The sequence below is a fragment of the Nannobrachium achirus genome (genome assembly GCF_963921795.1).
Source record: "Nannobrachium achirus genome assembly, chromosome: 8".
NCBI lineage: Eukaryota > Metazoa > Chordata > Actinopteri > Myctophiformes > Myctophidae > Nannobrachium > Nannobrachium achirus.
Window position 1 is genome coordinate 61,589,743 of NC_137817.1, and position 25,697 is coordinate 61,615,439.

Genomic DNA, 25,697 nt, shown 5'->3' on the forward strand with positions numbered 1-25,697 from the left:
CTGCATTATGCATTTATCCATAAATGGTCAGAAAAGCTTATAATAATTGAATATGTGTTATTCTATGTGTCAGTATGTGGCCTGGTGTCAGTATCCTCTCTATTAGTAGCCTATCACATAGCCAGACACTAGGCAGTTTAAGCTGAGAGGCGGGACTACGGCTGCTATGACGTAATCTCCGTCGCAGTCAAAATCGTTAAGCAAACAGCCTTCCGCGACGGGGTCCCAACTCTTTGGTTCCCATGGCGACGCGTCTATTCAGCAGACATTGTAGATGCTACGGGGAAAGGGAGTTTCTGGCGTTGTAGAGACGTCCGCGACGGAAGCAGGTTTATGTATCGAGCGCTGATCATTTCCGGTTACCGTTGTCATCTGCCGTAGCCGTCGTTTGCTTAGAGTTGCTAATATCACTGTGTGGATATTAGTCCGGTTCTTCTCAGTGCTCAAATAAAGTCTTCTATCAATCAATACACCCGCCCGGTTGGTGTCAGTGTTATTTTTTTTCCAAGGGGAGGTTACAAAAAGATTCAAACCTACTGTACAACCAATTAGAGTAGCACAAAGGTGATATATGCTCACCCTAAATTTGCATACTGGGCCCTGGTTGGTTTCTAAAGACCTAAAGCCCACCCTACATTTGCATACTGGGTCCTGGTTGGTTCCCCACGACTTGTGCGACGTGAAATATTTGAATAACTGAGCGTAACCAGACCTAATCAGCTAATTAAGGGCAATTATTCTTTGCAATGGCAGATTCATCTGGCTATTTCAGGCTATTAGATCCTGGTCAGTATCCTAGTGTCAGTATCACTTATTGGTCAATCCGTTTTTAACACATCTGGAAAGTTTCAAAGAAAAATCACGCACCATCGCAGCCACATGCCGGATGTCAATGTGTGCAAGTGATGTGCTTGTTTTAAATGCCTGTTGTCCATTTTGTTAGTTTGTGGTTTTTGTTTGCTTGTGTGAATAAAACAAACTCTGTGCAATTGGGGCTTTTCACTGGCCTCTTTGCTACCATACGGATCAGAAATTATAATTTAGTATGATCTCATATGTTTTCCCCTTTAATGGGGGGAAGACAGTTCCCAAAACGTGCATTACCGCACCCCGGACCATTAAAAAAGATAATCAGTCCATTAGTCTCTGTGATTCACTAGCCCACCGCAGCAGGGCTGTCCACAACATCATGGAGGCAATGATGATGATGACGACCATCCCGCACGGAGCGATTCATTTCTCCCAAACAAACCAGAGGACATGGAGGAGCCGGGGGAGGGGGGGGTCTGCTGGCCTCGCTGACCGCGAGGCATTCCGCTGTGCCACCACTGAAGGCAGGGACGTGCAGAGAATGTTAGAGAGGCAGGGGCTGACATTTCTAAAAGGGCCTTTTGGTGGAAATATTGAAAATAGACGACCTCCTAGCTCATCGCGACGCGTTAGGAGCCAGCGTCGCTCCGTCCTCGCGTCCTCATGGGAAGACGGAGCGTCCGCAGGTTAGCATTTCACCAGGTTAGCATCACCATGAAGCGTCGAGCTCCGCGGAGAGGCCGCATCTAATCCGCGTCTGCGGTCGTGGACGCTCTGGGAGCTTGCCCTCCCTCATTTTCGGTGCGTGATATCACAGTGAACTAAGCATAATCAAGTGAATACTGGAGATGTGGCGTAACGGCATGTATTCCTACACAGAGAGGGCAATTCTTTCAACATAAGATGCTGCATTCAAGTTCAGGAGAGTTTGGTCAAAAGGCAATTCTCTCTTGAAGGCTGCCTTCAGGTATGGCATGGGAAGAGGGCATTTGCATTTCTTTCACCACAGTAAAAACTGTATTCATCGTCTGGAGAGGGCACTTTTTACAGACGGATAAAAGGGCTGGGGCTCAAGCCCCCTTCCTTTGATGTGTATGTGTGCCTGTGCATCAGGACTGTTCGTGCAGCAGAGCCACAGAGGAAATGTTAACACAAAGCAGGGGTGTCGCACCAAATTCTGGGCCCTGGGTACAAGGATTGAACGGGGCCCCCCATGAATGCTTTAACTATTGAAAAATAGCAGATATACAAGCTCACAGCGCGGCACCGAGTGCCGCGCTGCGAGCTTGTAGATCTGCTATTTTTGAGAAACCGTGAACATTTGTGCAAGTCTTTTTATAAAAATATATATATATTTCAAAACCTTCTAAGGTTTTTGAAAAAATATGTTTCTATGTCAGTGGTGCTCAATCTTTTTCACGTCAAGGACCCCAAAACGATATGTATTTGGCCACAGACCCTCATCTCAAAATATTTTAAGTTCTAGGGACCACCCAGAAGCAAAGATTTTAGTTGCACACATTTTCACGACTTTTCAAAAAATAGCAGATCTACAAGCTCGCAGCGCGGCACTCGGTGCCGCGCCGTGAGCTTGTATATCCGCTATTTTTTTAACAGCCAAAGTATAAAAATAATTATAAGGCCCCTCCACCTTGGGCCCTAGTAACTCAGTCCCACTTTCCCCCCCCTTGTGACACCCCTGACACAAACAGAAAGCGTTTTCCCTGCAGTGCTTCAGTGCTGCAGGCTCTGTGATGCCAAGGGCATGTGTTTGTGGATGTGTGTACATTTGGTGTTCCAACATCTAGACATCAGTCTAATATCGTTGCTGTCGGGCACAAACCTCTTACATCTCCGGTCCATATTTTAACCTCTTGAACCCCATTGCCCCCGCCGGCGGGGGCAATGGGGTTGACCTCTGAACAGCTGTCAATAAATGTCAATTAATCAATAGAGACCAAATCAAACTACAATTTTATTGGTGATTATTGTTACAGTGGTCCTACAGCATAGTAATCAGCTGCCATTGTACTTTTCATCCATACATTACTCATATTACAGTATTATTACTACTTATTGTTACTCGTTTTTATCATTTTTCACCCTATACTTTAACATTACTAATATTACAGCACTACTCTCACTAAAACATCTGTAGAGTTTACATAGTTTGGAATATATTCATACAATCTTGCCTATCAATAGATGACACCTTGGTGAACAATTTCCCTATTCACTATATATGTTTTCAATGAGGTCTTGAGGCTCATTCACTATTCAGAAGGCAAATTTTCCATAGGCGGAGGTCTTTTTCAATCATCTTTTCCTAGCTAAATGATCACAGCAGGACAATTTTGTAAGAGAAATGTGATGTTTTACACTGCATTTGTGAATTTTCAGGGGTTAGCTGACATTTGGTGGGACAAGATTAGCCACAATCATTGTAGTTTTGTGTCCACAACTGTTCCAATTTGGGCATACATTTTAGGCGGATTTTTCCCCTGGACCCCCCTGGGGCTTAAGAGACATTTCAGTGTTTTTTTTTTTCCGTAAAAGAACGCCCTATACTTCGTCATACGACAGTGTCACACGAAAGTAGCAGATCCGCAAAGCTAGAAATGTGGGGGGCGAAGCTGAGCGTTGGTGAGCTTGTAGATCTGCTACTTTTGATGTTTATGAGTTTGAATCTTGAAAAATTACAGTTTGGGATACATGAGGTTTCTTCCTGACGGAGGCGATCTGAAAACGTTTTGAGAAATTATATATAGTATTGTTTAATCATTTTAACAACAATTTATGACACGAATCTTGCATGTGGGTCACTGGCATAAAATGTTTTTCATACAGTATGGGGGTCCGCGACCAAACTACATCCTTGACATGGGAAAGGATGTATTTTCTCTATCTGCTGCTGAGATATCTCCATCTGAGATATCTCCATCTGCTGAGAGAGAGATGAGCCAGCTGGTGGACAACAGGGCTCATCTCTCTCTCAGCAGATGGAGATGGAGGATAGCAGAGGCGTCAATTGGGTATGGCAAGCTATGGCAGCTGCCATACCTTGGTTACAGGGGGGAAACAATGAAATGTACTTTTCATCGCGCCTGTTGCTAAGGTATGGCAACATGACTGGTGTCTTGCACGTGCGCGAGGGCGCGCGTGCAAGACACCAGTCATGTTGCCATACCTTATCTTTTGCTGAACTGACGCCACTGGAGGATAGCCGTGCCTGTAGCATCCTATCACTACTATAGGACCACTTTTTTGTGTTTTTTAGCCTTAAAGGAGTAGTTCACCCCCACATGACTTTTTTTCTATTGATTACTCATGCCATGGAGACTTGAGTTCAATAATATTTTTTTGTATTTGTTGCATTTTTGGGGGTGAACTACTCCTTAACTAGTTCACAGCCAAATCGCCAAACGTCGCCATTTTGAGGAGGGTGAGGCAGCCAGATCGCCCAACGTCGCCTTGGGGATCATTTTCTGATCATTTTGGTATTTTTTTTGACATTTTTTGAGCTATAAATGACCTTTCTAGCTTAATTTTAGTCTAAAGTTACATATTCGAAGGAAGTGACATCATCGATGACGTAACCCGGAAGTCGTTCGGCCATAACATAGAATGGGCCTTTTTACAGCATTGAATGTTGACGTTTTTCTTATCAAACTTTACCATTTTTAGACCGATTTTCATTCGGAAAAAAATGGCTGGACTGACAGATTGGTCACTCAAGAGCAAAAACGAGTGTAAATGGCGTGCGCACGACGTTCGGATCGTGTTTTATAGCTCCCGTTCGGCGGACCGGGAGACATAATGGCCGCCAATGGGCGCCGCCATTATGGGTCTACTGCTGTCCACTCGCTAGTCCAGACTCTAGGAGATTATCGTTGGGCACACTCTAGTGGATAGTACTAGTACTACATTCAACAACAATATGATCCCTGTTGGGTTAGATTAAAGCTAACTTGGAAATTAATAAAATTCCTGGCAGTATAGGCGCACAAGCCTATTGTAAATGGCTGGGAGAGAGTTAATGTCCTGACTGTTCCACGGGCTGTTGTACATTTCTGATGATGAATAAAGTACCAGTAAGACTCCCTAATCGGGAGATAAGGGACCGTCAGGTCACATGCATACCATGACTCTAGACATACTGTGCACCGCTTTGTGTGATTTTAGGGCAAAATCTGTAGGAGCAGTGTCAAAAAATGTGTTTGAAAAAAATCGGCCTGATGGTGGCGCTAAATGGGACAGGTCCATGTATCAATCAATCAATCAATCAATCATATTGCCAGCCTGTAGCAATAACACTCAGCCTCATTATCCACGTAAAGTCTTCCATCACTAGTCCTGGACATGTCATTATAGGCAAAAAAAGAATGAATGAATGAATTCACGTTTCATTCAAAAACTTCTATTTGAAGTGTGTTGTGATCTTGTAGATCTGCTATTTCTGAAGTAGGGATTAAGTGTTTAAACACACACACACACGCATGCACGCACGCACGCGCGCGCACACACACACACACACACACACACTTATTTATATAACTTATTTATGTATTTCAAAGTCACATTGGTGACTGAAACACACCATGAATATTCTACGTGACATTTGGCCTAAGTGAGAAACAGTCTAAAAAGTTGAAGCCAGGTTACCGCAGGCAACCAGGGCAAAGAGGACATCTTTGGGATATTTAAAAGGCACCGTCTGTACGTTGGTTCCGTCTTTTTGAGGGCCCTGGAGATCAGACCTCTGTTCTCCCCAACGCTGATGTGTGCCTAGTGGTGCATCCTAGATTTGAACCGATAACCTTGTGGTTATGACACAGCTATGTGTCTCCTGCACCAGAGAGGCATGAGGGATGTTTGTGAAGATTAGATACTTAAAGCTAGCTTAGCTACAATAAAACAGCCTGTACTCTAAACCAGGGATCTTCAACAGGGGGTACGGGACCCCTAGGGGGTCCGGGACCCCTAGGGGGTCTTCAGAGTTATTACAGGGGGGCCACCTAATCTTTGTGTGATATAGAAGGATAATTCTTTTAAATTAACAACTTGAATCCTCGCATCCCTATTCTGAGGAGAACTTTAAACAAAAATAGCAGATCTACAAGCTCTCAACGCCTCGCGCTGCGAGGCGTTGAGAGCTTGTAGATCTGCTATTTTTGTCAAATAGGTTTGGTGTAGAGGTTAACAAGTCTATGATGAAATCCATGAAAATCAGCTGCACAATTTTATACAACATATAGTGGGGGTCCCTGCTTTATCTCCCTATCAGCAAAGGGGTCCTTGGCCTGAAAACATTGAAGACCCCTGAATTAGGTACTTAAAGAGGTGGTGCCATAGTTTTGTACTGTTTCTGTTTTTCATGTGTCTAGGAGGTTGAAAGTACTTCATTAGACCCCCTGGTGTGGTTTTTATGAGCAATTATGTATTCTCCTGGTATTTGTTTGTTTTCTCTTGGAGGCTGCCACCTTGTGGTCAAAAGTGTCAGTTAAAAAACACAGATACAATTACATCACAGAATCAACTCCTCCCCTAATTACCATTCACCCAACACTGTGGGGTGTGGCTAACTTAGCTGGGTCACCACCCACCATGACATCCATGCATACTTAATGAACTGGGGGTGTGGCCACATAAAAACCCAACTCTTTCTGTATACTTTTTTTGGAAAAAGTCCTCCTCCTAGTATAATCATAATACCTGATAATCATGTTTTAGAGGGGGGGAAAATCATGGCACTGCATCTTTAAAGTTAGCTACAATAAACCAGCCTGTACTGCAAACAGCTGATTCAGTGCAATGCAGCGCTGAGTCATTAACACATCTATATGGAGAATGACGTATCATCATAAACACTGTCAAACTGTACCTGTATTATTATGATAACTGCTTCACCGGTACACTCATTTGCATATTGATAAGAAACTCGTACACAATGTCTTTAGGGATTTTGCAAAGCACTTATTCACGTCAGTGTGTGTTTTTTATAACTAAATCCTGTGGACGCAATCTCAATTATTTACATTGCTTGATAACTAAAGCCCCTTTTCGACAGCAGCTTCAGCACCACACCACACCACACCGCACCACATGAAAATATCTACATTTTCCATTACACAAAAGTACCCCTATCGGTAAGAAAGAAAATGACCCTTTTAACTGTGATTATAATACAATATAAATTTGTATTACAACTATCCTAAATTATAATACACTATAATGGATTATAACTCGGATTATAATACACTATAAAGTATGAATGTATTACTATGATAACTATAATACACTATAATTGATTATAATAGTGGTTATAACCCAATAGAATCTATTATCATGTATTACAACTATATCCTGGTGGTCTAAATGAAAAGTCAGTGAGTGATCAGTCATTATGAAGTGTTTGGCCCTGTTTGGCCTAGCTCAGACCTACTCTAGAGTGGATACTTTTTAGTACCACTTTCACACCACTCTACCCAGGTCCTTGTAGTGGAAAACCTGGCACAAGTGGGCGGTGTGGTGTGGTGTGGTGTGGTGTGGTGGCCTGTGGAAAAGCGGCTTAAAGGAGGACTTTGCCACTTTTCAACCCATCTTCATATAATAGGTCCTCACTAATGTTCATAATAAAATAGCACAATTATTTTCTACTCGGTCCAAGTCTCTTAGGAGAGCTGTGGGAAGTTCAGAAATCCATCGTCTTGTGACATCATTATTAAAAAAAAAGAAAAAAAAAATCAATATTTTTGAAACAAATATTTAGATTGTTATTATCGCGAGAAAAATGGCTTCCACTTTAACATTGCAACTTTTCAGGAGTAGAAAGCCTGCATTTTCTATTAGCTTGGATTCCCAATCGATGATGTCACAAGACGATGGGTTTCTGACCTGCCCACAACCCTCCAATGAGAGAAAAAAAAAAAGAAAAGCTATTTTTAGTGAGGACCAATTATATGAAGATAGGTTGAAAAGTGGTGAAGTACTCCTTTAAGTGTCTCTTTGGGGGGGACGCATAGAGAACAGATTGTACTCTGTCAACACAACCGACGTTGTTTGTTCCCTGTCACAGGTGAGTCGTTTAGTCAACTATCCTTATCGTAGAATCAAAGCCCCATGGCAGCGATGAAACAACAACGAAATGTTGTCTTTGTGCAAAAATGTATGCAAATCTGTGACAGGAGGACGAGTGTGTTTGTGTGGATGGCTGGTTTAGCATTCTGTCTTATGTTGTCGTGTAGTCCAGGGGTCTTCAACGTTTGCAGGCCAAGGACCCTTTAGTTGAGAGAGAGATGAAGCAAGGACCCCCACAACCTGTTCATAGATTCCATATAGTTTCATCGTTTGACAGCACAATCATCAGTGTATTTTGGATTCATGTCAATGTGTGTTTTCAGATATTTAACCACTTGAACCGTCAATACTTAATAAACCTGACCTTTCACTCTGTACTTGGTCTGCTTTTTTCCCCTCTGCACCAAAGCTCTTTGCTGAAAATAGCCGATCTACTATTTTTGGCTAAAGTTCTCAGAATATGGACGCTACACTGTTAGCCTTTTCACTGCAGATTTACAGTAAAGTACTGGCAGCATGTCATAATGTCAGTCAGCTTGCCTAGGCAGACACATGGACATGACACATTAAGCATTTTTTGCTCCCAGAAGCTTACAAAATGCCCCTAATAACTAGACAAATGCTTTTCCCAGAATACTTTGCTGTCTCCTTCCCAGGATGCTTTGCTGTTAAGAGCAAATTTACAACAATTCCTGACAATGATGGCATTTCTCTTTAATTGCTGTAAAAATGTATTTTTTTCCCTCCCAGAATGCTTTGCTGTTAACACAATTAGTGCCTCTTAATCTGAAGGTTGCTTGGTGCCTCGGTGCCACGCGGTTTCCTCCATAGGCCGCCGCTATTATTTTGAAGGGCTGGAAGGGGGTTGTTTTTGTTTTTTTGGATTATCACTTGACGGCAACGATTACGTCATCTAGTCACATGACAGTGTGGGACAAGAAGAGGCAAGATGGCTGCGCCCTGCCTTGTGCCTTGTTTACATTTAGATCTGCTGCAAAATGTCTCAAAATGGCTATTTTGTTTAAATGAAGTTTCTTTATGGGCCTCTCCATTGACTTAACATTGAGGAGCTTCACTTCGCGTGCACGCCCAACGTGCGTTGTAAACAAATCGCCGACATTACCGATGCGAGCGGGACCGGAGCGACATTAAGTAAGTAATAATATCTTTACTGTATATACAGTAAGATTCACAGTCCTCACCGTCAACGGCGCCATGGTATTAACCCTTTCAATGACGGTGAGGACTGTCAACGGCGGCGAAAAAGTTAACAGCAAATTTACAGTAATTCCTATGATAATGACATTCTTATAGATTTCTGTAAAAAAATAATTTTCACTCCCAGAATGCTTTGCTGTTTACAGTATAATACTGTCTGATACTAATACAGTGTAATACTGTTCGGAATTTTGCTATAAATTTACAGTAAGGGCTAACAGTGTAGGGTTTAAGTGGTTAATGCAAAAAAAGGAGAAAACCAGTACCTGTCTGAAAACCTGTAGGACCCCCTGTAGTAACTCTGAGGAATCCCCTAGGGGTCCCGAACCCCCTGTTGAAGACCACTGCAGTAGGTACACAATGGTTTACATACATGCACGCACGCATACGCACACACTTTTTTTCTTAAGCCAACATACATCATATATATTAAGTAATTTCGCAGCAGGGGACCCCCTGGAAGCCCCTCAAGGACCCCTGGGGGTCCCCAGACTCCCCACACCCCTCTTTGAGGGAGAAACTGCACTCGGTGACCCGCAGACATGCCATCTTCTAATCTCCTTCAAAGGATAAATAAAGCTCTTCTGAAACCCCATTAGGCTGCCTTAGAAGACAGAACAGTGATGTCATTGCAGCTTCTGTGGGTCTTCAATAACTAACTGTATTAAGTGGTGGAAGTCTGCCCCCTACTGGTCAATGTCTAAAATGCTCATCATCTTTTTTTTTGTTTTTTGTACCTTTACACAGGGGCGTCACAAAGGGGGGGGGGGGGGGGGGAGTGGGACTGAGTTACTAGGGCCCAAAGTGGGCCTTAATTATTTTATACTTTAGCTATTGAAAAATAGCAGACATACAATCTCACAGCGCTCACAGCTGTGAGCTTGTAGATTTGCTATTTTTGAAAAGTAGTGAAAATGTGTGCAACTCTTTGAATAAATGCATTTTTTAAGCAAATATTTGCAAGTCAAATTTTGCTTGTGGGGGGTCCCTGGAACTAAATATTTTGAGATGGGGGTCTGTGGCCAAATACATATCATTTTGTAGCCTCGAACCAGGCTCCAGAGGAGTCAGTTTACTAGGCACCGAGTGCCGCGCTGTGAGCTTGTATATCTGCTATTTTTCTGGTCTAAATGGGTTAAACCCCCTCCCCCTATGAAGACAGTAAATCCTTGTACCCAGAGCCCAGGATTTGGCGACACCCCTGCCTTTACATGACACTACTGATTCATGCACTTCTCTTTCAAATGAAATTCAAAGCATGCCATTGCTTGCTTGGGATGAATACCTTCGGTGCAAAAGCACAACCAGCCTTTGATACAGTACACATTTCTCTAATTTCCTCTTTTCCTTTAAGCAAGGGTCGTGGTGCACTACAAGAATCTCGCTTTCAAGTGTGCGCTTTTAATTTCTACTTTCTTGTTGGTACTGCCGAGGCCAGGTACAGTATGTCCCTCTCAAATACATCTTCAATAAATTAAGATTTTTTTACGATGCTGGGTAAACTCTTGTGTCAGCATCTTCGGAGTGGAACGCGGTAACTCACTGGTCGACTTTCTCGGGTTTCAAGGATGTGAATTGCCACCCATGTGTCACGCTACGGAAAATTACAGCGGTTGTATTATTGATTCTAATTTAGAAGCATATTTTTCAACACATTTTGTCATGATTCACTTCCTCTACAGCAGTGGTTCTCAAAGTGGATAACAGGGACTCTGTGGGTTTCTTTAGGGGGGTCTAAATTGACCCATACAAGTCTGTAACTCTGACAGTGTACAAATGGATTCCATTTGTACACTGTCAGAGTTAAGGGGAGAGCTTGACACTTGAAAGTTTGAGAGCTTGTAGCTCGCAGCGCGGCACTCGGTGCCGCGCTGTGAGCTTGTATATCTGCTATTTTTCAATAGTTAAAGCAGTCAATAATTCTAGGCCTAAATGGGTTAACTCGACAGAATAACAAAAGGCCAATTTTCCAGAGCTATAGACAGATTTGTTAATTCATTTCGAGAGCTCATCCTCCATAGACAGAACATCCCAAATAAATTCAAAGCACCATTGAAGTCGAGGGTGCTCCACATTCCGAGTGCCGAGATCCAGCGAACCTCTTAACTGAAAAGCAAAACCGATGTCGGGGGAGAAAAAAAAAAAGAACAAAAAAAGAGCTAAAAATGTCCTTTTTGAAATGTGTTCATGGCACCATTTATTTATTTATTAAAGTTATGCATAGCCTTCCATGTTTTGATCATTGTACAGTATAATGTTTGACCTTTTTGACGCTATTAGAAAGATCAGGCAGTCAAGTTCAGCGTTCCACGGCAGTAGCAGAAGAGGAGGGGGGGGGATGAGTGCTCCGTCACAGCAGGCAACACCACAGCCATGGAGGACGACAGACAGAGGAGGACATACAGCATGTTGGAAAGAGGGGACAAACATGAGAATGAAAGCTATGGTGAGAATGACACCCATGAAGCCTGATATGTACAGAATCTGTAGAACAACGGGTATCGCCGCCGGACGCCTAGAACTGATCTTCCCACGCTAAGGTTCTCGAACCTGTGGGTCGGACCCACCCAGGGGGGTCCCCAGATGATTAACTTGATGTGTGCAACACTGTTTTCTGTCTCGACGGTAAACAAACCGACATAAAGTTTATGTGTATAGCACATCTCTAAAGTGACAATTTAAGGACCTCTAATACCTCTGAAATGACAAATGAAACATTGGCCAAATTGTCAAATATTAGAGGCAGAAGAGTCTGAAAATAGCAGATCTACATGCTCACAACGCCTCGCAGCGCGAGGCGTTGTGAGCATGTAGACCTGCTATTTTCACATTAGAACCGTGTTTTTTTCAAAATGTAATGCCTCAACTCGTAGTGCGTCAGGGTGGGCGGGGGTCCCCAGTTAAAACATGATTATTTTGAGGGTTGCGGCCTGGACCACGTGGCCTCTCGACCTCAAACACTCGCGTTATCTGTCAAGACGACAGAAGCTGTCCGCCTTCCGATATGTCTACTCTAGCCAGCCCAATGTAGTTGATGGTGGATCAGACAATGGTTGGCCACGACCGGACAAAGCTAGGGAGGATACGCTGAGCTTCAGTGAGTTGAGAAGGAAGAGGGAAGGAACATAAAGCAGATGCACGCGGTGGAGACAGAAAGAAGAGTGACAGGAGAGGACCAAGAAAGTTGAAGAGGAAAAAAGATAGGGGGAGGATGATGATGATGCCGGAATCTGTGAGAGACGGTGACAGTGTCTAGGGATGGGACAATAAGCGATATTATCGTGATAAAACAAAAACACTAATGATAATCGTATAGTGGAGATTTAATTCATCGTGAAATCGTCCTCCGTCAAGCACTGGGATCAATTCAACTTTTATTTGGCGAGCTGCATATCCGGTACCACTTAAACCCTCTATAATTAGTTAAAGGTACTTATAATATACATACTTGATAGTCTTTTCTTTCACTCTTTATCAAATGTCTTTACCAAAAAATAGCCGATCTACAAGCTCACAACGCGTCGCAGCGCGACATCTGCTATTTTTTGGCAAAGACATTTGCCAAAAAGACAAATGTCAATGACAAGACAAAAGTTCCTGGCGCCAGGATAATGGATTTTGATTATCGTCGATAATATCGTAAATCGTGATATGACATTTTCACATCGTCCCATCCCCAACGGTGTCGCGCGGCAAGAGACAGCCCCGGTGCGTTGCGCTGGGCTTGTAGAGCTGCTATTTTCTGCCGTGTGCCGTGGTCCGACGGAGCATAAATTAGGCGTGATGGCGAGGAACGGGAGACACGGGAGGGGATGGGGAGAAAGCAGGGGAACGCTTATAGGCAGGGTAACAGAAATGCAACAGGACCAGATCAGAGCCTTCAGACTCTTCATTCTAGTTAACACCATCCCAGAATTAATCTGAAATTCTAGACTTAGTTTATTTTTCTCTTCTTTTTTTTCATAACACGTTTTCTAAAGAGTCGTATAATAACACTTCAGGAGGTCCACCCAGTGTTCTCTCTCTCTCTCAGTCTGAATAATATTCCTGCTAAATTTGATCAGGGTAAAAGCTAGGCTAACGTGCTAAAAGTATGCTAAGTGTGCACTCACACTCACACGCTCACGCACGCACACACACACAACACACACTACCCCTGTGTGTGTGTGTGTGTGTTTTGTAATTTTTTTTGTATTTTTGAAGCAGGATAATGCAGCCCCATAGGTCACAAGACCGATTGGCCAAAAAGCATGCAAGCAACGTGAGCAACACTTAAAAAAAAAAAAAAAAAAAATGAAAAGAAAACAAAAGAAAAAGAAAGAAAATAAATACATCTTGGGATAAAAAAAAAAAAAAATCTTAATACATTATCTTAAAAATGTTCCTTTTTCTTCTTGTTTTTGTGTTTCATATATATATATTCTAAAACACACATCTTTGTACATTTTGGTATAAGTTCTCTTTCTTGCAGGGAGAAAGGGGACTTGGAAAGGAGGGAGGGGGAGGAGCTAGAATGGAGGAGGGGGCGGGGTTTGGGGGCAATCCCACTTCCCTGATTGCCTTGTGCTGATTGGAGGGAGAACTCCCTCCCTCCAAACCGTCTCTTTTTAGTTTTTCTTCTTCGTCTTCTTTTTTGCTCATGCTCAGTCTGTCGGTTTCTCGTGGCGGTTTAAACGACCGTATATGGGCGACGGAGGGAGGGAGGAGGGCGGGGCTTCAGCAGTGAGAGGACAAGCTTATAGAGAACGGAAGTCCAGGAAGTAGTCCGGGACAACAGGAAGTAGAAAAAACACGACTGCTCGTCGTTCAAATAAATACTTCCTCTTTGGGAGGGACCAGAGCTGGAGGAGGAGGAGGCCCGGTGGCGTCGTCCAGTTCCCACTATCTCTTATCTGGGGGGGAAGAAACGGAAAGGCTGGGGGTTAATTAATGTTACGTCCAGAGATGGTGTCGCTTACAGCAGTGGTCTTCAAACTTTTCAGGCTGCGACACCCCAAAACATTTTTTTTTTAACAGGGGACCCCAGACCCTCCACCCTGACGAGAGATGAGGCATTACATTTTGTATAACACGGTTCTATTGTTGAGTTGAGAGGCGTTGTGAGCATGTAGATCTGCTATTTTCACAATTTCTACCTCTAATATTTTACAATTTGTCCAATGTTTAATTGGACAAACAGGTTGAGAACCACTGGCTTACAGCAGTGGTTCTCAACCTGTGGGTTGGGATCCCAGGGGGGGTCCCCAAATTATTTTGGGGGGTCCCCAGATGATTAACTTTATGTGCAACATTGTTTTCTCACTAAACAGTAAACAAAACAACCATAAAGTTTAAGTGTATAGAGGGTATCTGCACATTTCTAAAGTCACAATTTAAGGACTTTTTAATACCTCTAAAATGACAAATTAAACATTGACCAAATTGTCAAATATTAGAGGCAGAAATTGTGCTAATAGCCGATCTACATGCTCTAGATCTGCTATTTTCACAATAGAATCCCCAGTTAAAATATGATTATTTTGGGGGTCGCAGCCTGGAAAGGTTGAGAACAACTAGCCTGACTGCAAGCGTCAGACTCTATCACACACTTCGTTTTGGGAAGAGAGTCTGAGATTTCGGGCAGACATTCCACTTCAGGCTAGAGAACAACTGGCTTACAGAACATAACTGATTATCAAGTGTGAAGAGTAGAGTTGTGCCAATACACTGATTTGACAATAATTATGATACACGATACTGGGAATTTTGGGCCCATGATATAGATACAATAAAACAAACAAATTATCATCACCATTGACCATCATCTTCAGCTTAAAAGTTCTTTATTATAACATATTTGACATACCTTTATTCCCATCTGCATCTGATGGTGACCTCTCTGGCCTTTGGCTTATTATGGTATTATACTTGGCTTCAACCTCCTGCAAGAAAAGGGAAGTTTTGTTAGGGTTCTTAGTTGAGTTTCAGATTGCTTTCATTTATTACAAATATTTCGTTTTGGTTTAGCTTTATTAGTTTTGGTATTTGTTTTAGTTTTCACAGCGGCCTTAGTGTGTGTGTGTGTGTGTGTGTGTGTGTGTGTGTGTGTGTGTGTGTGCGTGTAGGCCTGTCATAATTATTACATAATGGTCTAATCACAATTATTTGACATAATCATCATAATCGTTTACTTGTTGAAAAATGATCACATATTTTCAAACATTTTCAAAAATAGTTCAAATAGCCGAGCTACAAGGTCACAATGCGCCGCATCTCGACACGTTGTGACCTTGTAGATCTGGTATTTCCACTATCGATGTTCTTTTTTAAGCATAAAGATGTCAAACATGTCAGTCATTTCTTATTTAGGATATGTATCGTATCTGCCATGCATGTGCAACTTCAAAGCCTAAAAACCAAACAGTAATGTAATTGTCAACGACAAGAACACAGTTAAATCGTTAATCGCAATTATTTGAGTGCCAATTAATCGTGACAGCCCTATGTATACTTTGTATAAATTTAAAGACATTCCCTCTTCTTTTCATAATTCTTTTTCAGCCAACTTCTGACATTCACTCTTACCCCACAAGGCAAAGGGATGATTTTGATTTACCTTTTTGTCGTACTTCAAAACATCAATCATTTATCAAATTTAGAGGCCCTCTTTTGTGGAACTGTCTTGATGCTTCACTTAAGTCATCAATATCCTTGACAATATTCAAGAAACATCTAAACTAAAGCTATATCTTATTTCTTTTTTACTGTAATCCGCATGATTTAGTTTACTGATGTGTTGTCTTTTGTTCCTTTTTTGCAGTTTCTGTGTTTGTGTTTCTTTATTGCACATCTGCTCCCCTTGTTGTATTCTATTGTATTGTTCTTATTGAACTTGTAAATCTGTTCCAAAAAGGGAAGGATTCCAAATAAGCCTGATGGATTTTTCCTTTCCTCGCACTACATAGGCATGGGCATAAAACGGACAAGGATGTAATTAATTTGCAAGTGTGATCTGGGAATGCCCATATATGGGCATGTTCTGACATCACATTGTCGACTATATATGGGCATAATATATATGGGCATAGAAGGGACATCAAGCCAGAGCGTGAGGTCACGGTGACATCAGAGCATGATGTCAGAGTGATGTCACAGTTACAAGGGAACTAATACACTGTAAAAATGTGTACAGACTGACGGAAAGACTGACTGAACAGACGACATTTCTCATGGTATACTGTGACCTTCGGTTGCAATAAACTAAACTAAACTAAACTTTGTGTGTGTGTGTGTGTGTGTGTGTGTGGGTGCGTGCGTGCGTATGTTAGTAGTTTTAATGTGTTACCTTCAGGTAGCTGAGGTCAGACTGCAGGTTCCTAAGATGACTCAGCACCTGTCTGCTGAAGGTGGAGAGGCTGCCCCCTGCTGACACCGAGGAGAACCTCAGGTTGATGCCAGAGTCGGCCACGCAGCCCCGCGACGTGCTCAGCTGCTTGCCCGTGCCCGCCGCCAGGATGTCGTCGTCCGTCGTGCTCTCCCCCGGACCCCCGTAGCCCTCCAGGACCAGGTATCCTGCTGGTGGATATAAAAAAAACAAGCATGTGTGCTTAGGGATGGAGTTCGATACAAGGGCTCGCTACAAACTCCATAACACATTATGGGCGGCATAGCTCAGGGGTAGAGAAACCGTTATTAGAGCACGAAGGGTTCCCGAAGGGTTCCCAGTTCAAATCCGGGCTCCCCCTGAGTTAATGTCGAATATTCCTTGAGCAAGACTCTGAACCCCTAGTTGCTCCCGGTGAGCAGGTTGGTGCCTTGCATGGTTTCCTCTGCCATCGGTGTGTGAATGTGTGAATGTGTGAATGTAATGCACAATCTATGTAAAGCGCCTTGGATAAAAGCGCTATATAAATGCACCATTTACCATTTTTACTTATTGAGTAAGCTTTGGGCTTGTCAAGCTTGTTGGGGCGGAAACATATTTGCCAAAAAAATTGAAGCTCACAACGCGTCTATTTCTTTGGCAAAGACATTTGGTAGAGAGTGAAAAAAATCTAGTATAAGTACCTTTTACCAATTATAGAGGGTTTAAGTGGTACCGGATATGCAGCTCGGCAAATTTAAGGTGAATTGATCCCAGTGCATGACGGAGGACGATCTCCAACATACGATTATCGTGAGTGTTTTTGCAATGCAATGCACTACTGTAACACTCCCCCTTCCCTCAATGACCATACATGAAGCTAGATAACGTTTTTAGGTTTTAGAAGTTGTATACTGATTAGGTGCGTGGTCTACCTATGTTATATTCCTATGCATTTGTTATAATGTTGTTAATGTACTGACGTAATATCTTATTATTAGCTTATTATAGTGATGTGTATTATCTGCTTATTGTAAGTCGCTTTGGATTAAAAGCATCTGCAAAATGCCTAAACTGTAAACTGTAAACTGTTTTTTATCACGATAAACGATAATATCGCTTATCGTCCAATCCCTAAAGCCCCTTTTCGACTGCAGCTTTAGCACCACACCACACTACACGCAACACATAAAAATATAAAGTACCCCTATCAGTAAGAAACAAATTGACCCTTTTAACTGTTCTGCTGCTGTAGACGGCGCTCACCGTCATTGAAAGGGTTAATACCATGGCGCCGTTGACGGTGAGGACTGTGAATCTTACTGTATATACAGTAAAGGTATGATTACTTACTGTACGTCGCTCCCGTCGCGCCCGCATCGGTAATGTCGGCGATTTGTTTACAACGCACGTTGGGCGTGCACGCGAAGTGAAGCTCCTCAATGTTAAGTCAATGGAGAGGCCCATAAAGAAACGTCATTTAAACAAAATAGCCATTTTGAGACATTTTGCAGCAGATCTAAATGTAAACAAGGCACAAGGTAGGGCGCAGCCATCTTCCTCTTCTTGGCCCACACTGTCATGTGACTAGATGACGTAATCGTTGCCGTCAAGTGATAATCCAAAAAAACAAAAACAACCCCCTTCCAGCCCTTCAAAATAATAGCGGCGGCCTATGGAGGAAACTGCGTGGCACCGAGGCACCAAGCAACCTTCAGATTAAGAGGCACTAATTGTGTTAACTGTGATTATAATACAATATAAATTTGTATTACAACTATCCTAAATTATAATACACTATAATGGATTATAACTGTGATTATAATACACTATAAAGTATTCATGTATTACTATGATAATTATAATACACTATAATAGATTATAATAGTGGTTATAACACAATATAATCTATTATCATGTATCACAACTATATCCTGGTGGTCTAAATGAAAAGTCAGTGAGTTAGCAATTATTATGAAGTGTTTGGCCCTGTTTGACCTACTCTAGATTGGATACTTTTTAGTACCACGTTTAGTACCACTTTCACACCACTCTACCCAGGTCCTTGTAGTGGAAAACCTGGCACAAGTGGGCGGTGTGGTGTGGTGTTGGGCCTGTGGAAAATGGGCTTAAGTTACACACACACACACACACACACACACACACACACACACACACACACACACACACACACACACACACACACACACACACACACACACACACACACACAGTGTGAGTCCAGACTCACCATAGTCCTCGGGGGAATCGAAGAAGCCCGTGTCCCCGGAGCCCAGGTCCTGAGCGGGGTCTTCTCCCTGGGTGCCCCGGCCCTTCTCCGAGCCGTTGTGGACCAGCGCCCCCCGGGCCCGGCTGTCCACGGGGGTCCGCAGGGAGGTGGTCCTCAGGAGGCGGGCCCCGGAGGAGCGCTGGGCGCGCTCGCTGGCCTCCTGGGACATCAGCTGGGTCACCAGCACCTGCTTCAATGACGCCACTGCAGGCAGAGAATGCAGAGAATGTTAGAGAGGCAGGGGCTGACTAGGGCTGTCACGATATGACATTTTACATGACGATTAATTGTCACTCAAATAATTGGCGATTAACAATTTAATTGTGTTTTTGTCGTTGATAATTACATTTCTGTTTGGCTTTTAGGCTTTGAAGTTGTACATGGTAGATATGACACATAACCTAAATATACAAAGAAATGACTGACATATTTGACAACTTATTACTTAAAAAATAACTTTGATAGTGGAACTAGCCGATCTACAAGCTCGCGACGCGTTGTGAGCTTGTAGATCTGCTATTTCCACTATTTCAGACATTTTTCAATATTCACGATTATGACGATTATGACAAAATAATTGCGATAATGTCAAATAATCACAATTAGACGATTATGTAATAATTGTGACAGCCCTAGGGCTGACATTTCTAAAAGGGCCTTTGTTTTGGTGAAAATATCGAATATAGCTGACCTCCAAGCTCACAGCGCGTCGCAGAGCTTGGAGGTTCGGCTTATTTTCGATGCTTGGTTTCTACACAGAGAGGGCAATTCTTTCAGCATAAGATGCTGCATTCAAGTTCAGGAGAGTTTGGACAAGGCAATTCTCTTGAATGCTGCCTTTAGGTATGGCATGGACATTTGCATTTTCCTTCACCATACCTCCATGTTTAATGATTGATGATTATCAAGTTGTAGTGTGACAAAGTATTTATTTTTTATTTATTTTTATTTCACTTTCCAATTAGTTTTTATTATTTCAAAACATGAATAGGAAAATATATATAATTTTCAGACAGAGCTAGAATTTCAAACATTCTTCAAAAGAACATGAAAAAAAAAGAATGAACGTTTTTAGGAGTAGCGTAGTGAAAATAGCAGATCTACAAGCTCCCAACCTGTTGCATCGCGGCACACTGTGAACTTGTAAGATCTGCTATTTTTTAGGAATCACTGCTCTAAAGTCACTGAGTCAGATGTTTGAACACTGGACAGTGAAGTTTCAAATTTGTATGTTACTTTCGCAAAGTAAAGCCCTGCTTCATCATACAAGGCACAAAAGTAGTGAAAACAGCAGATCTACAAGCACACAACGCCTCGCGTTAGATCGGCTGTTTTCACTAGTTTGAATCATTTTTAAAATAAAAAATGCAAAACGAACGGTTTTGGACATACAAGGTTTTCACCCGACAACGACGATATCTTCACATCACTCACGTGTCTTCAGTGCCTCGTCTGCCCGCGAGGGGAACAGGTTGAAGGAGTCTCCCTCGCCGGCGTCCTCCGCCGCTCGGTACGAGAGCTCGGGGTCCACGAAGCCCTCCTCCTCCTCCTCCTCCATCTTGTCTCCTTCAAACGGAACGTTGCCCGGTAGGGAGCTGGGCGTCGCACCGCTGGGGGCCGGGCTGCTCTCCTTATCTGAGGAGGGAAGGGTTATTTAGTAGGGGTCAGGGCATACGAGCGGAGTGGAGCGCGAGCGGCTCGGGGAGCGGAGCAGGCCGTTTTTTTAGTTGAGCATGAGCGAGCGACTTCAGGCCTAGAATTATTGAATGCTTTAACCAGTGAAAAATAGCAGATATACAAGCTCACAGCACGGCACCGAGTGCCGCGCTGCGAGCTCGTAGATCTACTATTTTTGAAAAAGTCATGAAAATGTGCTCAAATCTTTGAATATATGTATTTTCAAAGCGAACGTTTGTAACTCAAATTTTGCTTCTGGGTGGTCCCTGGAACTAGATATTTTGAAATGGGGGTCCGTGGCCAAATAAATATCATTTTGGGGGTCCTTCACATGAAAAGGTTTGAGCACCACTGACATAGTAGTCTCTCAAGAACAGACTAACTGAGCTCCAGTTAAGTGAAAAGGACCTTTTCTTTGACGATGGCTGGCCAGATTGCTGACATAGAAACATCGTTTTTTTCCAAAAATCTTAGAAGGATTCAAAAGACACATAGAATCGGGTCAAAATTCTAATTTTCAAGATTTAAAAAAATAGCAGATCTACAAGCTCGCAGCGCGCGCTGTGAGCTTGTAGATCTGCTATTTTTTATATTTAAAGCATAAAATATTGCGTCTAAATGGGTTAAATGGGTCTTAGCGCTGACCCTCCTCCGCTCCTAGCCAATCCTGTTGGGGCCGCGCGCCGCATGTTTCCAACAAAACAGTGCCGAGTGCAGTCCATGGCAGTGCATTCATGTCGGCACCGCGGAGAGGAGAGGGGACAGAGAATTCCCTTTATCAATATTTCACTCAAGTCAAATGTATCTACTGGTATATCATCCACACAAGTAGGCTATGTTTATAACAAATAGCCTACCTTGTGTCAGTTAAGTTATAGGCACCACCAGCCAGTTAAAGGATACGATTTGAAATGCAAGTGAGAGCAAAACACATGCCACAGTCGCCTCCCCCTCTCGGTTGTGGTGATTAATCAATAAAAAACAGGATTTAATATTGCTTAGATGGCGTCTTTCGTAACATTGAAGGCTAGACAGCTCTCCATCAAAGCCGAGGCTCACGTTACCGCAGGCATTTGTGTTGGGAACACACTGGCAAAGGAGAAAGTCTTTCGGACATGGTAGCAAACTACTTTTTTTATTTTGGCTGCTGACAGATTGACGACCCTGAGTGGAGCGTGGAGCGAGTGCGGAGCGAGAGATGCGAAAATCAAGGTGAGCGAAGTACAGTAGCGGCGGGGAGCGGAGCGGCGCGGTGGCCGACCAGAGTGACGAGCGAGTGGGACAAGAGCCCTCTGGAGCGCGGAGCGGCTTTTGTCACCACTCCACACTGGTAGGGGTGTAACGATATAGTAACTGAATTGAAAAATCGATTTTAGTTTGCAATGATCTACTATATCGTTTGCAAAAGCAAAATATCATGCCGCTTTGGCTTTGTATCGAATCGTTTTAAAATGCAGATAATCAGTATCGAATCGTTTTGCAATGCAAATAATGGATTGTATGGAAACTAAGTATGTGTATTTGGCAATTTTAAGAGGGAAAATGAAAAAGAGGAGTTTAATTACTATTAAATGTGGAAGTAGCTATGTGGAATTCCATTCCACATAGCTACTCTTGGTCTATCGATAAATGTGTGTAATCTCTGTGTTCATGTCAAGGTGCAGGTTTGTCCATATGTGTTGAAATATAATGTCCATGTATTTGCTAAAGAATCACAGTGTTTACTTATTTATATCCATAATAATAGATGTTTCCCTTAGAAACATGCACTATTGACACGTTTCACACAGATTGTATTTCTTTGCTAAATAGTTACTATATCGATTTTAAATCATTGAATCGAATCGTATCGTATCGCCATGAATGAACCAATATCGTCCATGTATCGTATCGTTAACCATGTATCGTGATGCGTATCGTATCGTTGTTAAAATCAGGGGCGTCAATTGGGTATGGCAGGGGTATGCAGCTGCCATACCCTGGGTCCAGAGGGGAAAATAAAAGTGACTTTTAAATATAAATCCATGAATGTCTCTTTGTCTATCTGTTCTGGTTATTATGTTGTTAAATTACAGTAAAATAACTACAAATGCAAAATTTTACAAAATGGTCACTTTAACAAGGTATTATAATTATATTCTCCACACCACACTTGCATTCTCCCCATCTTGACAAAATGGTATATTCCCAGGTTCCGCAGGTCAGCTGCACAGGTGCAATTGCATTATTGTTAATTGTGGCACGTTTACTAACATGCCAAGTTTAGCTGAACAACCATTCCAGGCTGCCATATCCAGCCCAAGAAACCGTAGAAACGGGGGGAAAAAATAGAATGTACTTCTTAAAATAAATGTATCATGCCTGTTGCCAGTGTTGGGAAAGTTCACTTTCAAAAAAGGAATAAGTTCAAGTTCAAGTTCAAAACCTCACAAAGCACCCAGCGCACCGAGGCGCTCAGTCCGCTCACATATCAACTTTCGCAAGGTCTTCAAGTCTGCAGCTGGGTCTGGGTGTTATTTATTGGAGCATAATGTGAAATGTGAATGAAAAGAAGGACGTGAGGACAAAAGACTGCGGACTGAACGAGCGAACGAGCCGAGGAGCGCAGTTCATGGACGTCAGAATGAACGCATTCGGCAATAGCGTTCATCAAGCGGAAACAAAGAACGTTCAGTTCACGTTCGCCCAAAATATGAACGTGTTCGTGAACGATTGTTCATTGAGCACGTTCGGGTACAACACTGCCTGTTGCTAAGGTATGGCAACATGACTGGTGTCTTGCACACGCGCGACACCATTCATGTTGCCATACCTTAGCTTTTTCTGAACTGACGCCACTGGTTAAAATGTTAAAAACTCACCAGCAGAACGGGTGCTACCAGTGGACGTGCGGTCGGCCTCCTTGGCGAGTCTGGAAACGCCCGTCGTGATGATCTCCACTCCGTCTCGGTCCCCACTGGAAGACAGAAACCATAAAAACACTCTGTTCAGCAGCGAGCTCTGGGAAACGTGGAAATCACTTTGTGACGGATCAATTCACCAGGAGGATAAAAAGGGCAGCGTACTCTGTCTGAGGTAAGGGTATGACGCTGTGCGGCTTGACCTTCATGGCATCGGCTCTCTGGGTTATTAGGCGCTGCCACCTGGTGGAGGGAGGGAGAGAAGACACAAATCATTAGACCAGTGGATCTCAAAGTGGGGTCCGCATTGAGGCGGTTCCCAGCTAAATGGTCCCCAAATGATTTTGGGGGGGGGGGTCCCCAGATGATTAACTTAATGTGCAACGTTGTTCTCTCACTCAACAGTAAACAAACCAACATAAAGATTAAGTGTATAGAGGGTCTATGCACATTTCTAAAGTGACAATTTAAGGACTTTTTAATATTTCTAAAATGACAAATTAAACGTTGACCAAATTGTGAAATATTAGAGGCAGCAATTGTGAAAATAGCAGATCTACATGAGGCGTTGTGAGCATGTAGATCTGCTATTTTCACAATAGAACCGTCTTATACAAAATGTAACTCTTAGTCAGGGTGGGGGGGTCCCCAGATACAATTTAAAATATGATTATTTTGGGCGCAGCGGCCTGAAAAGGTTGAGAACCACTGGCGTAGGAGACTTGGGGATCGTTGAAGTGAAAAGGATTCAGAGCCACTGCATTAGAACACGAGGAGGAGGACTCACGTTCTCTGGTCGGAGACGGTGGGCGCCATGAGCTCGTAGATCTGAGCTCCGTTCTCCGACATGGAGAGGACGAAGAAAGACTTGTTGTCTGGAGGGACACAGAAATGTTCCATTTATATTGACTTTATTTGATTAAATCTGGAGCAAGAAGAAATTTATTTTTGTTAACAAGAATATATTTTTTTGTTTAACCCATTTAGGCCTAGAATTATTCAATGCTTTAACCAGTGAAAAATAGCAGATATACAAGCTCACAGTGCGGCACCGAGTGACGCGCTGTGAGCTTGTAGATCTGCTATTTTTGAAAAAGTCGTGAAAATGTGTGCAAATATTGTATGTATTTTTCAAAGCGAACATTGATAACTCAAATTTTGCTTTTGGGGGGTCCCTGGAACTAAATATTTTGAGATGGGGGTCCGTGGCCAAATAAATATCATTTTGGGGGTCCTTCACATGAAAAGGTTTGAGAACCACTGACATAGTAGTCCCTCAAGAACAGACTAACTGAGCTCCAGTTAAGTGAAAAGAACCTTTTCTTTGACGATGGCTGGCCAGATTGCTGACATAAAAACAGTTTTTTTTCAAAAAACCTTGGAAGGATTCAAAAGACACTAGACATAGAATTTAACACATCGGGTGCCCACGTGGTGTCTACGCGTCAATCTCTTTGATCTTTACGAGTGCCCAACGACGTGTTTGACGCGTTGTACAGTAAACTATACTGTACTGTAGCTACTGCACTTGGCTACCGCGGTGATGAAACAACTCCATTTCCCAACATGCAGCGCGCAATTACGTCACCCGGACGTGCTGTGTGGCTCGTTGACTTCCTGTTTACCGGCTGCACAAAAGTGCTGTTTTCTCCGGATTCCCTTCCTTTTTTCATTTTTTTCTCAAAACGGCAGCCTCTTCTACATGCCGTAACACAAACACTGTGGCTTAGAAATGATAAAAAACGGTCCTGACTGAAAGAAAAGATTTTCGCGAAATAAACAGGACATACTCGGATTACATTTACTCGGATTACTTTTCTCGCCAGTACTCTCGCCGGTAGGTAAAATGACGCGTTGCCATGGGCACCAGCAAATTAGACGTCAGAGATCACGTGGGCATCCGATGTGTTAAAATTCTATAAGGTCAAAACTCAAATTTCCACGATTTTCCAAAAATAGCAGATCTACAAGCTCGCAGCGCGGCACTCGGTGCCGCGCTGTGAGCTTGTATATCTGCTATTTTTCAATAGTTAAAGCAGTCAATAATCCTAGGCCTAAATGGGTTGATATAATTATATATCATATAAACTATTCGACTATTTTCGAAAATGTATAAAAATAAATGAAATGAAATTCGATATGGGATTTTAGAGCGGAAACTGACAGCTCTGACCGATATCGGATGTATACAGACCTGTGGCGACTGAGCGCACCAGCACCGTGTTGAGCTTGATGATGGGGCTGAAGATGTGCTTGGTGTCGGCGGTGCCCGCCAGGTTCTTGCTGTGGCACTTCAGGATCAGACGCTCGTCCTGCTTCTGCAGCAGCACCAGGATGTCCTCCAGGAGGAGGGTGTACAACTCTGCACACAACAAGAAACACG

At 42.9% G+C, this 25,697-nt stretch overlaps 1 protein-coding gene across 3 annotated transcripts in view; it reads right to left on the minus strand.

Moving 5' to 3' along the window:
• Positions 1–11,951: 11,951 nt before the first annotated feature.
• The window catches only part of arhgef12a (Rho guanine nucleotide exchange factor (GEF) 12a), a 157,288-nt gene continuing 143,542 nt past the window's right edge, over positions 11,952–25,697 (minus strand). For all 3 annotated transcript variants that reach the window (XM_080732398.1, XM_080732399.1, XM_080732397.1), the window contains 9 exons: positions 25,509–25,676; positions 24,102–24,189; positions 23,480–23,557; positions 23,276–23,370; positions 20,172–20,372; positions 18,699–18,941; positions 16,430–16,659; positions 14,951–15,026; positions 11,952–13,997 (listed from right to left, as the gene is read on the minus strand). In XM_080732398.1, coding sequence (XP_080588524.1) covers positions 13,987–13,997; positions 14,951–15,026; positions 16,430–16,659; positions 18,699–18,941; positions 20,172–20,372; positions 23,276–23,370; positions 23,480–23,557; positions 24,102–24,189; positions 25,509–25,676 — 1,190 coding nt within the window. In that variant the 3' untranslated portion in view covers positions 11,952–13,986. The remainder of the gene's footprint in view (positions 13,998–14,950; positions 15,027–16,429; positions 16,660–18,698; positions 18,942–20,171; positions 20,373–23,275; positions 23,371–23,479; positions 23,558–24,101; positions 24,190–25,508; positions 25,677–25,697) is intronic.